The 13,857-nt window shown below is 38.7% G+C and overlaps 1 protein-coding gene across 1 annotated transcript; it reads right to left on the reverse strand.

The window, feature by feature from the left end:
- Nucleotides 1–8,205: 8,205 nt before the first annotated feature.
- LOC117394614 (proproteinase E-like) lies at nt 8,206–12,890 on the reverse strand. The gene is made up of 8 exons (XM_033992959.3): nt 12,799–12,890; nt 12,046–12,131; nt 11,621–11,718; nt 10,144–10,272; nt 9,555–9,691; nt 9,025–9,167; nt 8,498–8,650; nt 8,206–8,281 (listed from the first exon to the last, which is right to left on the reverse strand). The coding sequence occupies exons 1-8, from the start codon at nt 12,836–12,838 to the stop codon at nt 8,264–8,266; spliced, it is 804 nt and encodes a 267-aa protein (XP_033848850.3). The 5' UTR covers nt 12,839–12,890; the 3' UTR covers nt 8,206–8,263.
- Nucleotides 12,891–13,857: the final 967 nt, after the last annotated feature.

Genomic DNA, 13,857 nt, shown 5'->3' on the forward strand with positions numbered 1-13,857 from the left:
TGTCATTTTCAGATACAATTCAGGTGATCTTGCTTGTTTAGTGACTCATTCTCTCCCTGCCCTAGCAACCCCCCCCCTCCCCCTCCCCCAGTCAAATTTAGTAGGATAAGTGAAGTCACAGGGTGACCACTACAGTATGTGGCAACCCAAAACAACCCCTAATAACAATGTATAAGGCCAGGCCATATTTTAACTGGTACCCAATAACCCCAGTAGTGAATCCAGTGTATTTGCCGGCCTACATGTTCACACAAACAGAAAGAGATCAGATCCTCAATTAAGTATGGAGTGTTCCCAAGTACTCAACATTATCTTACCTTGGCCATCTGAACAGCATTGTTTCCTTTGGCCCTGAGATACACCATTGCCAGAGCTGCTGTGATACTCTATGGAGAAAAGAAGGTGTTGTCATTGGCGTCTCACATCAATCAATCAATCAATCAATCTTTATTTTATATAGCGCCTTTCGTAGTGGAGCACCATCACAAAGCACTTTACAAAATGCAGTAACAACAAGAAATCCATAATACTTTAAATACAGAGAAATGCATAATACGTGATATACAGTAAAAAAAATGCATAAAACAATACAGTGAAAAATACAAAAAGCATAATACATTAAATACAGTGGAAAGTGCATAATACATGAAATAGTAGCAGCAACACAGCAGCTTGGGGATAACAAGCAGACCAGAGTCAGAAGACCTCAGTTTGCAGGCAGGGACATAGCAGGTCAGCAGGTTGAGGAGGTTATCGGGACCTGTGTGATGAAGGGCATTGTAGGTGAGCAGGAGAGTTTTGAAAATAATCCTGAACTTTACAGGTAGCCAGTGCAGCTGGGCAAGACGGGGGGGTGATGTGATCACGTTTTTTACGTCTGGTAAGGATCCTGGCAGCGGCATTCTGAACTAGCTGCAGTCAGTTTATGGTGCGTGCCGGGAGACCACCATATAGAGAGTTGCAGTAGTCGAGTCGAGAGGAGACAAATATATGACAAAGTATCTGCACATCTGGGAGGGAAAGGTAGGAACGGACTTTGGAGATGTTTCGAAGATGGTAGAAGGAAGATTTGACTACAGAGGAGATGTGGGCATCAAAGGAAAGGTTGCTGTCAAGAAGTACACCAAGGCTTCGTACTGTGGGGGAAGACCGCAGCAGACAGTTTCCGAGGTTCAGGGCAGCTATATTTAGATTCTTAAGTTGAGTTTTAGATCCTACCAGAAGAAGTTCAGATTTGCTAGTGTTCAGCTGAAGAAAATTGGCAGACATCCAGGCCTCGATGTCTTGAATGCAAGCCGAGAGCCGCACCGTGGCAGAGGGGCTTCCAGGGTCGAGTTTTAAGTGGAGCTGGGTGTCATCAGCATAGGAGTGAAACATGAGGCTGTGTTGGCGGATGAGGTGACCCAAGGGAAGCATGTAGATATTGACGAGAAGTGGCCCAAGAATAGATCCTTGAGGACTGGGTTTGCAACACCACTGCTTCCATCATAGAAGACAGACTGCATGCGTCTGGATAGGTAAGAGGACATCCAGGAGAGACAGGTTCCAGAGATGCATGGTATACTACATCATCCAGGCGGCTGATGATCTTGCAATAACCGATCCACGGGCTGTCAAGCTTTTGGCAACGTCCTCTCCTTCTCTTTGGGCCGTAGAGCCAGACAGACTCTCCGACCTGGAAGTTCTGGCCCTTCTCCCTCATCATAATTACTCATCTGCCGGACTCCTGTGTCCTGAAGGCGGTCCCGAGCGAACTGGTGGGCAGCATCCAGCCTGTCCTGCAGGAGGTGGACTTACTCCGGTCCTGGCGACAGGGCTTCTGCATCAGGGCGGCATCCGAACAGTAGTTCAGCGGCGGTCTGAAGCTCTCTCGCCAACAGCAACTGTGCCGGTGTGCAGCTCGTTGACTCCTGTACTTCCGTCCAGTATGCCAGGAGGATGAGAGGCAGCAGACTCCATCAACCCATTGCTTTGATGGTGAATGGGGGTAGTTGCCTGATCCGTAGGCGGCGGCAAACCTCAGTGAGTACCTTGGACTTTGAGTGCAGCTCCTGAGGGGCCCCGAAGCAGGAGAAAAACCCTTCAATCATTGTTCCCCCACTTGACTCCTGAATGAACAGTTTGAATATATATACAGTATATATATATATATATATATATATATATATATATATATATATATATATATATATATATATATATACAGTGCCTTGCGAAAGTATTCGGCCCCCTTGAACTTTGCGACCTTTTGCCACATTTCAGGCTTCAAACATAAAGATATGAAACTGTAATTTTTTGTGAAGAATCAACAACAAGTGGGACACAATCATGAAGTGGAACGAAATTTATTGGATATTTCAAACTTTTTTAACAAATAAAAAACTGAAAAATTGGGCGTGCAAAATTATTCAGCCCCCTTAAGTTAATACTTTGTAGCGCCACCTTTTGCTGCGATTACAGCTGTAAGTCGCTTGGGGTATGTCTCTATCAGTTTTGCACATCGAGAGACTGAAATTTTTGCCCATTCCTCCTTGCAAAACAGCTCGAGCTCAGTGAGGTTGGATGGAGAGCATTTGTGAACAGCAGTTTTCAGTTCTTTCCACAGATTCTCGATTGGATTCAGGTCTGGACTTTGACTTGGCCATTCTAACACCTGGATATGTTTATTTGTGAACCATTCCATTGTAGATTTTGCTTTATGTTTTAGATCATTGTCTTGTTGGAAGACAAATCTCCGTCCCATACTTTCGCAAGGCACTGTGTATATATATATATATATATATATATATATATATATATATATATATATATTACTTTTGTTATAGTGTTATTTATTGTTATTAAGCAAGAAGCAAGTCTTGCAATTCTGGACTCCCCTTCTTTGGCCTTGCCCTGGTGAGAATGGATCTAACCTGCCTTAGCTCTGGGTGTAGTTCTCCAGCAGCTTACAGGTGCTGGGGGAGTGCGTAACAGCCCACCAACTCCGACCAGCCAGCATCCTCAGCCTCACACACCACTCGCACCCATTTGAGCTGACAGCCAAGCTCTTCAGACCAGCGAGGGTAACCGGGGGAGTGGGCTCTTGACTCAGGCATTCTCCTCTGGCCTCAACCACCCCTCTCATTTCCCTTAAGGACCAGTCCCCCCCACTCAGCCTAGCCTTATCCCTAGGGTCTCCACCTCTCCATGGGCTCTCCATACCAGGCTGATTCTTCAAGTACAGGAAGGGGGGTATCTTTTGCCTCTGCCAACACATCTTGGGGACTCTGTTCCACATAAATATATTAAAATCTGAATCAAGACGACTTATGCCAAATGTGACAAAGTTGCGGGGTAGGTGTAACTAATGAATGTTCGACTACGCCACTTTGGGAATTTCACCCAAAGAAATAGCTTTTAAATTATTTTTATAATGTATAAGACCAGGTTCCCCAATTAGCAGACCCCTTTCAACTAAATGAATGTAAGCAGAGACTTGAGACTAAACTATTATAACTTTCTATCTCCTTGAATCCAGGCTAGTGTGGGTTAGAGTCCTACATTGGGTCGGGTACCTGCGGTTGACATGCAAACTTTTTCGCGGTTTGCAGTTTGGGTGTGGGTCAAAATTGTTTTTTTCGGGTCTTAATTTGAATCACCAAAAACATTTTCTGTCCTTTCAGCAGACTTGTCTGTAACCCTTTCCCAAATAACGTATTAGAGGGTAAATGTACCAGTATTTCCTGCACTAAAGCAGGAGGCGATTAGGAAGGAGTCAGCTTACTAAGCAGTGTTGTTCTCGCTTGTTTGATACGTCGTAAGATCTTTTATCACGCGCAGGGTTTATATCATGTAGTGGATATAGTTCAAGAGGTAAATCAGAAGTGTGGAATTATTTTGGAATCATAGCGAATTAAAATAATGAATCTGACGAGATTCGTTGCTTGTAAAACCTGTCATTATGTTTTTGTGTACAACAGCCACAAAACTGGTACACATCTCTGCGAAAGCACAGGTGTAGCTCCCTTTCAACTGGTGGCACGAAAGGAAGAGACAGGTATTTTATAATAAAGTAGCGATAGTTAATATGTTACAATGTTAAAATATATGCAGACCACTAGAGAAAGCTACCATGCTGTATAGTCTATTGTGTAAACTCAATCCATGGAGAATGGTAGAGATGTCTGTGTGCGAATGTGAGAGTGTGAGAGAGTCAGTTGACGCTGGCAGTAGGTAAAGGACAAACACTTGTAGGTTTGGGTCGGATTGCAGGTCTTATTAAAGCAGGTCCGGTCAGAAGAAGGTCATAAAATTCAGACCCGCGCAGGACTCTAGTGTAGGTTGCTGTGGCCTCCTGGTGGCGAATTCTTGTACTGCACTTGTGTTAAGTCTGCAGCATTTACAATATTATTTTGCCTATCTTCAATTTCTATGTCTTTTTATTTATTTTAACTCTAAAGAGTTTGTGTCTTTTAAATTAAATGATTGAACTCTTTAATAATTTACTCAAGTCTCTGCTTACGTTCATTTAGTTGAAAAGAGTCTGCTAGTTGGGGATCCTGGTTTTATACATTTGTAAAAGTGATTTAAAAGCTATTTCTTTGGGTGAAATTCCCAATGTGGGGTAGTCAAACATTCATTAGTTACACCTACCCTGCCACTTTGTCACATTTGGTTCAAAGAATTTTGGCTCAAATTCACAACTTACAGTGCTATCTTGGGCTCAGAAAGTGCTTTTATTGTTAATGGATACATATAAAATACATTTAAAAATGTGTTATAAAGATTATAGAATTGTCCTGAGTCCCCCAAAGATTTTGTATTTACTAATGTGACCCTATACCAGGACAACATGGTCCACTGACAGTCTTATGGCAGGTGTTTCTATTACTTTGTCCAATCTTGTAACTTGTGTAAATTATATTGTGAATAATCTACACTGGGGAACTGAGCCAAGGTTATATGTCAATTAGTGTATATTACAGCAGTAAAAGTTAAAGATTAGCCTTTAGGGCCCTAGTTAGATCCATTATCAAGTTTTATCAAAGCTGTTACATACAATGAGTTACACATATAAACCCTTTGTTAATCAACCCAGTAACAAACTAAAAAGTCTGCATTTCATTACTTGCTGTGTCCTGGCAACTTACATTCACGCTCAGATACACCCAGTAGCTGGTGACAGAGCAGCAACTGGAACAAATGCAATACACAGAGCACCGGTGCACTATATGAAAGAAAGATTAAACACAGTTCAATTTTTTAATGTTGGTTCAAAAAACATCATTGATATTTTTCTTATAGTGCCGTAACTCACTCATTTGATATTCCTTTTAAAACCTTTACCCTTTCTGATATTTGAAACATATTATCAGATTTTATTTTACCCTGTAGCGAAGTGGCTCTGTGGGGTGGGAAATAATGCAATGTCCAACATAAGTGGCCGTACTCATGTAACTGTGTCCCCTTTATTCTACCAAACTCCTCCCTGTGACCAGCCTGGCGCCACAGAGTATCCAGTCGCTGCAGGCCCCACAGCTGATTACAATGGAGTTGTTTAGAGCACTTGCAGCTACGCTCTTCCTCCATAATAACCGACTTCCGGTTCCCACCTACCATCCAGTCAGCATCTCTATGGGAAAGCATACCACCAACCTTACACAGCGCCCTTTCTGATCGGGAGAGAGATTTACAGCTCAAATTCTTCCTGTCGCTATCACAGACCCACTTCCTTCTAGTTTTTCTGTGCTTCTCCTAAAGATGAGAGTCTCCAGAGCATGAGAGCTCCTCTTCTGGCTTTCATCTTGGATGCTCTTTCCCACATGTCCTTCAGCTTCCAGCAGAAAACCCTGCAGCTGAACCCCAGTCTCCAGCCCTGCTCCACGTGTATCTGCAGAGACGCCAGACTCCTGTTGTGTCGAAGGCGGCCGGCACACTTGTACTGGCTTTCTACACATTCTTTGGAGGAATGGCACCAGATGAATCTGGCATCCAGATTGTCCAATTCCACCACTTGTCTTGCTGGTATCCCCATCCTGTGAGTATGCTGGGTATGTCCTCAAAAGAGCCACATCTAGGGCTAGCAGACACTGTTATATCACAAAAATACAACTATTTACAAGTGATATTCACTCTGTCACAATTAAAACTTAAAGCTGATATTGCATACAATAGGCATTGTGTATTTTTAGTGGTGTTGTTTTGGTTCTGAATGTTAGAATTCAGCTGTAGTTTTTTTTCACACAATGACACCTGCAAACAGAACAAGACGTGGTGCAGTTTTGTCAAATCCATAATGAAGGTTCCAGAACTTTTTGCCATCATTTTGATAAATTCAAACCACTGTTATGGAATTTAACTATAGACAAAAATGGCATACTTCATTGTAATTCTTCTAGCTTGTACCCCTTTGCTATTTTTTTATGTAACATATATAGTAGATGTAATAAACTGTTGCACCTCAAGATGTCTTGAGGAGCAAAAACAACAGTAACAGTAATTTAATATGTATAGAGTTTTTATTTGAACCGGATCATGTGTCACGCGGGACATGTTTTTATGATCCTATTCAGCAGTGGAGTGGTGCTGGAGTGGTATCTTAAAGCATTACACAAAGCTTGCAACTAGCTGTGTACCTGCATCCTTTAATACCATGCTTATTTGTGGATCCGGTCTTTACATGCTGCTTACAGTGAGGCTATATCTTTCTGTAAATAAACTTATACGGCTGGTTTCACAGACCCTGATTTGCACTAATTTTGGACTACCTTACCTAAGTTAACATTGGGTTCCCCAAGACTAGTGGTAATTGGGGGCTGTGAAACCAACTATTAGAATGACAAACATTGCTTACGTACCTGGTTGCAAGAACCTTGGTTCGATACTGTGTGGCATTTATAGCTTGTAAATGTGCAGTTCCTAAAACAGGCTTTACACATAACCCTTGATCCAACAAGGCTGCATGTCATGAACAGGAATCAAAAACAACTTTGGAGGTACAGTAAAAAAGGAAAACCGGTGAGGAGGTAATCTATGATGTGTGTCCAAATACATTGGACAAATCACTACATCGAACATTGCATAACACAACGTCTTTAGGCTGTACTGTACCGTAACAATGTACTTCTAAAATAATTGACCTGTTCACTGTTTTTTTGTGTGTTTTTTTTGTTTTTGTGTGTGTGTGGCACTTAATATTTAAACAATTTCTCTTTATGTATTTTAGTAATAGTTGTTTTTACATATTCATATTTTCTTATTTCTTAAATCCACTTAAAGGTTTAAACAATTTTAACTGATGTAATATAACACTAAGTGTGGCAGTGTGTTTCCCTGATGTGTTTAATATAGTCATGTGTGTCTTATTTGATTTCAATTTGGGAAGGCAGACTGTGATTAACTAGGTGGTTATATAAAGAGGAACTTGTATGGGTGTGAGGTTTTTCTGTTCTTTTATTCCTTTGTTTTTAAAGATATTTTTTGTAACTATTGCAGAATATTTTAAAGTAATTTAAAAATGAAGAAATCTGCTTATTTTGAAAAATATGCATCTAAATAAAATAGCATTTTATTTAAAAGTGGGTATAGCTAGCATAAATGATACATTTATTAATCTTACCTAGTGTGTACTTCCATTTGTTTTAGGTACAGTTTTAATGTTATAATAACATTCATTTTAAAACTGATAACTGTGGTACTACATTAGGTGAAATAAAATCTGTGTGCAAGCCATGCTTTCAGCAGTTTCAGGTAGTGTTGCTCTTCCTTGGTTATTTCACCTAGAGAGTTAAATTGTCCCCAGCCTTCAAAGCCTTCTTTACTGTCATTAACCAACCAGTTGTCTCCCTAATTGACTGACATGCTTTCAGCTTAACATTGACACAGAAGACACAACATGTGTTTCTTTCAAAACTGCTCACCTGAGACCAAAGTAGCAAATATTTGTATGGAAAAAATATTATAATATAATATTTTGCTTAATCAGTAATCCCAGTTGATACAATAGAAAAGAGAAAACATTTGATTACCATTATTATAACATTTTTTTTATAAAGCGTGGGTAACATTATTTTTTTCTTAGTTAAGCTTGACATGTCTTGTTTATTGTGGAAAGATGTTCATGTTTCATATGAGAGTGTAGAATGTCATGAATTGTTATTCACAGTGTGTGAATAAAATCTAAATATTTCAATTGCCTTGCAAAGAAAATAAACAAGGAGAAGAATGTTTCTTACAGAACCATTTATTGCTTAAGATCTGTATTCAGATTGTTTGAATAATTTTTTCAGTAGCGTGTCATGGTCTGAAAAGAAAAAAGGGAAGCATTTTAGATTTTTTTCTGCTGAGTAAGGATCCTGTTTTAATACAGATATATTTGTTTAAATATACAATTAATAACTTTACTGTAATACCTTGTTTTATTTCAATCAGGGAAAGCTATTTTCAATTACTAAAGGTAAACAATTTGTCTTAATCTTTGAAAGTATGTTTTTCAAGTTGGCTTTCTTATTCTACTTACATCATTGATCCAGGAGATGAAGGCAGAGACACGGCAGAAGACTGTTGGTTTCTGAATGGTGTTACACCCATAAGAAGACACAAAACTGGTCACGCCATGGACGTACCAGAGCCCATTACTGGATTTGCAGTTCAGGGGTCCACCAGAGTCCCCCTGAAATAGAAAGTCAATACATTAGTTCAGTGAGAACCTGTTTTCCTGCTATTGAAAAATCTTCAAAAATGACTGGAACATGTTTATAGAAGTAATTTATGGGGTGCTGACTGTGCTGTGCTCTTTCTTTAATTAACTATTTAAAATCTGATCACTCGTCTTTGAAAAATGTTTAAGCGAGTGCCTTCATCAGATACACTTAAAATGTTTGCCTACTTGACTTCTAGTAGTGTATGTTAGACTACAGTATATCATTAATGAAGCAATATGACATTTGTCTATTATTTTTTCCCTCAATAATACAATATTTTGAATGTTCAAACAGATTTACTACTAGATTTTACTATTCCAGTGAACAGGAATTGTGAACTCACATTGCACCCAGACTTGATGTCCCCTCCAGCACACACCATGGTGGTCTTGACGGAGCTGCCCCACCAGTCACTGCGGCTGCACACACTGTGGTCAACCACTGGCAAGAGAGCCTGCTGCAACTTTGAGGGCAGGGGCCCGTTGGCTGTGAGGATGAAGGAAAGAGTTAGTGGTCAATATTTTGATGACACATCATATCTTTCAAAGAGTGATAAAGATTTAAAAAAATGTTTTTGCTTTTTTCTGTGGGTTGGAATGTTTTAGTTCTTTGTTGTTATGTTTTACTTAAATTGTATGCAGATTTTACAACGACAACTCCATATAATTTAAATAATGCTCTTAAACAGCATCTTTCTCCACTTATTGTTAACCTCAAGTCACTTGGTTACAGGAAACAAACTTTATGATCATCAGTGAACATTACTAACCCCCTTTACTTAACTTTTAGTAAGATAGACAATGAAGGATCTCTCAATCCTTTATATTTCCATAACACGTTACCCCGAGTATTTAAAATGAACAAATGGCGTACTGTAAAGTCTTCCCCATCCACTGATGTAGCAGGAATAGTTGTTGGGCAGGACAGCTCCAGGGTCAGGGAGACAAGCTGGCTGGACCTTGTCATTGATGATGACACTTCTCTCGAGCTTAATCAGGGCAATGTCATTACTGGAAACAAAGTAGACCAGCGAAAATTAGTAACTGCTCTTATATAGCATGTGAGACTGATAAAAAAAAATATATATATGGGGAAACTGCCATCAGAGGGTAATTTCAAACATAAATGGAATGTTGTTCGAACAGAACTTAAACAGAAATTAAATAGAATGTTATTGTATACATTTTAAAATATGTGCAAAAACTTATTTAAACTATATTCCAAAAATAGTCTTTGAATCATACTTAAATTAGTCCTAGAAGTTGTTTATCACTACTTCTGTAACATAATGGAACATCATGTTTTATTCTCCTTTCACATAAATATACAAATCAAAGGTTTGAGCCTGGAATCAGCCAATTTTGTTGATTTGCAAACACACCAGTACCAGTAACATATTCAAAGGTTACTCAAAATAACTAGTAAACTTAGAAACCATGAAAAGCCAATAAATGTATCCTACCCACAAGCCACGCAGTTGCTGTTCCAGCTGGGGTGCACAATAATGTCAGCCGTACCGAAGATCTGCTCATTGTTCTCAACCTTTGTGAGGTCGTACTCACCAAGCACAACACGATAGGTGTTGCGAGACCTGGAAAAACAAATGGCTGTTCAGAAAAACCTTACCCTTAAAATGTATGCCTTTCTTTTCTTTGCTTCAGTGTTGACTTGGCAATCAGTGTCTTAGAACGCCAGCCATTCTAAGGACCAGCCGTCTCTGGATCTCTGGAACCTGTCTCTCCTGGATGTTCTCTTACCTATCCAGAGGCATGCAGTCTGTCTTCTATGATGGAAGCAGTGGTGTTGCAAATCCGGTCACTTGTGGTGTCCCCCAAGGATCTGTTCTTGGGCCCCTTCTCTTCAATATCTACATGCTTCCCTTGGGTCACCTCATCCGCCAACACAGCCTCATGTTTCACTCCTATGCTGATGACATCCAGCTCTACTTAAAACATGACCCTGGAAGCCCCTCTGCCATGGTCCGGCTCTCGGCTTGCATTCAAGACATCAGTGCCTGGATATCTGCCAATTTTCTTCAGCTGAACACTAGCAAATCTGAACTCCTTCTAGTAGGATCTAAAACTCAACTTAAGAATCTAAATATAGCTGTCCTGAACCTCGGAAACTGTCTGCTGCTGCCTTCCCCCACAGTACGAAGCCTTTAATGTACTATTTCATGTATTATGCTACAAACATGTACTATGCACTTTCCACTGTACTTAATGTATTATGTATTTTTCACTGTATTGTTTTATGCATTTTTTTTTACTGTATATCACGTATTATGCATTTCTCTGTATTTAAAGTATTATGGATTTTCTTGTTGTCATTGCATCTTGTAAAGCGCTTTGTGATGGTGGTCCACTACGAAAGGCGCTATATAAAATAAAAATTGATTAATTGATTGATTGATTGCTATTTAATGTCTATTCTCATATAAAAAATATCATGCTTTATTTAACCTAATATGGTGCCAGATATTATTTTAACATAATAATACATGTTTATGTGCTTCTTTCAAAACTGCACATATGAGATATACATAGTGAATGGAAGTGCATGAGAGGGAAGGTTTACAGAATTATTTTATTAGCTATTACCACTTTACAATGACATCTATTAATTGCCCATATAAAAATATACAATAATAAAAGCATAGCAAAGTATAATAAAGAATAGTGAAAGCATGGTAAAGCATAGGTAATCATTGTAAAGAATAGCAAGGTATGGTAAACCAAATTAAAAAACATGGAAAACCAAGATAAACTATGGCAAATGCATAGTATAACCATGGGAAAAGCATGGCAAAACTGCAAAAATACTGGGGTAAATTTTTGTAAGGACAACTCTTGAACTGTTCAATAATTAGCGCATTATTGCATTTTGTATATCGCAAAATAGTAACGGTAATAAATAATGGATTATGAAAAATGACTTACGAAATGCAGTGTCCAGCTGTCATGACCCAGTTGGGAGCGATAAGAGTTCCACCACAGGTGTGGTAGTAGCTACTTCCACTTAGGTACTGCAGAGAAACCTAACAGAAACAATACAAGCAAAAACTGCTGATTATACAAAAAAGCTGTCTTTCCAAAGTAATTGTACGCTTGACTGCCTTCACACATTGTGACTGCAGGCTTCAGTGAAAATACCAGTTGTGTGACAGGGGCGAGACATTCTTTCTGAACAATGTCATAACTAATCCACTTCAAGTCTACATGGTATTTTCAAAGTTCCTATGCATGCAAACACCCCACTAGTGATGGGTTTGTACAGTATGTTCTCCATTAAATTCCGCACACTGTATAATCCCCTACCATGTCCCACACATGTGAGGTGAGACCACACGGCTCAGTCATCCTACCTGCCAAGGCCAGCTGTATGCTTTTGCATCCTCACCATTTACCACTTTGGTAGTGGGAGAGTAGGTGGGATTTCCACAGCCGTAGACTGAATTGGAAGAAAAATAAACACCATTAAGTCAGCATGTTAAACAAACTTCAGTACACTCAGTATAAGAATTATAAGGCAAAACATTTTTTTTTTCATATACAATGCTTTCTGTTAAGCTCTGTCAATTAAATACAAAATTGCTTCTGATTACACTATAAATAATACAGCTACAACATCATCATGAATAGGCCTTATACAAGTTTACCACTGTACTATGCATTTGTCATATCATGCCATGTTTATTAATATGCTTTACCATACCTTTCTATACTTCACAGTGCTTACCTATGTTTAAAATATGCTTTATTACACTTTGCTATGCTTTTACTACGGTAACTTTTATACAGGAGGTATCTCAGAGCCTGGTAAAAAAAAGTATAAGCAAACCTTTTTTTTTTTTGGTCTGGTCTTAATTTCAGACTATACAATTCCATTAGTTTTATAAGCAGGAACAAAACCATGTAGAGATACTTGGTGGGTAGCTAGTGGAAACCAGAGTCAGGAAAGAGAGGAACAGACTGGCTGGCCTCAGTCTTGACAAAATGTAGAATACATCTTTTTTTACAGTTTTTTCTCAGAATATTTGATAGAGTATGTATAAAGCATGTTGAACAATCTGCAACTGTTTAAATGGAGTGTGTTCCGTATGAAAATGGTCACTTACCAGTGGCAGCCAACAGGAGAACAAGGGCCAGACGCATCATCTTTTTTCTCCGGTGTAAATCAGACAACAGTTTTTCTGTGGTTTTATACCCACATGCATCAACTAAATTGTGCCATCTGTTACAGCTGGTGTGAATTTGTGTTTCATAATGTACCTTTATCAGTGATGTTTGTTTGCAATGTCTTTATGTCAAGGCACCTGCTGACATTGCCTGGGATATGAACTTCTGTTTTCCACGTGCTGAATCACATCGAGTCCACTTGCTTGCAGTCTTCATTGTAGCACGGTGGTGTATTTACGTTATATCAACTTTTATTTTTATGTAAGAATCCTTATTATTGAGCTAATTTGAATGTTGGAGACATAAACCCCACACATCATGGGTATTTGATTATGAATAGTTAGTTATAGCAAACAAGCCCTTGTTGTAGAATCTATTCTTCAGATACTGCTTGTTATATTCATTCACAAGAGATTCACAAATACCACAATTATCAGTCAATTTTGCATGGGGTGTTTTAAATATGTATTCTTCTAGTGTGTATATCCTTAAAAGACACAACTTTATGGATCACTACACCTTGCAACAGACTGAGCATAGAAAGTGTAGATGTGTTTATATTAAGCATTTATATTTTACTTGCAATTGTCCATATTGGCCATACAAAATGTAATATTTAACTATTTCTTTGAAATTCCTGAACAATTTTAAAATGTTAGAAGTTTGATTTATGTTTTTCCTATACTGTACTATTTACACCCATATTAAATAATTAATGATGAATTAGTAACTAATCATATAACACATGCTTTTGACACAAAAAAGTCTCATACATTGTAACTTGGATTGGATATTAACACAGACTTTATAATATTTGACAAATTGATTTTATCCATGTTTGTGGCTGAGACCCAGTCACAAAAAGCATGTGCTTTTCTCTATCTTTGGCTGAGTGACAATTGACTAAATTTAGCAGTTGACAAAACAGTATTTTTCATTACAGGACACTTTTCTGTCAGGCCATGCAATGCGCATTTTTCATTACAGGAATACCTGGG

The sequence above is a fragment of the Acipenser ruthenus genome, chromosome 3, assembly GCF_902713425.1.
Source record: "Acipenser ruthenus chromosome 3, fAciRut3.2 maternal haplotype, whole genome shotgun sequence".
NCBI lineage: Eukaryota > Metazoa > Chordata > Actinopteri > Acipenseriformes > Acipenseridae > Acipenser > Acipenser ruthenus.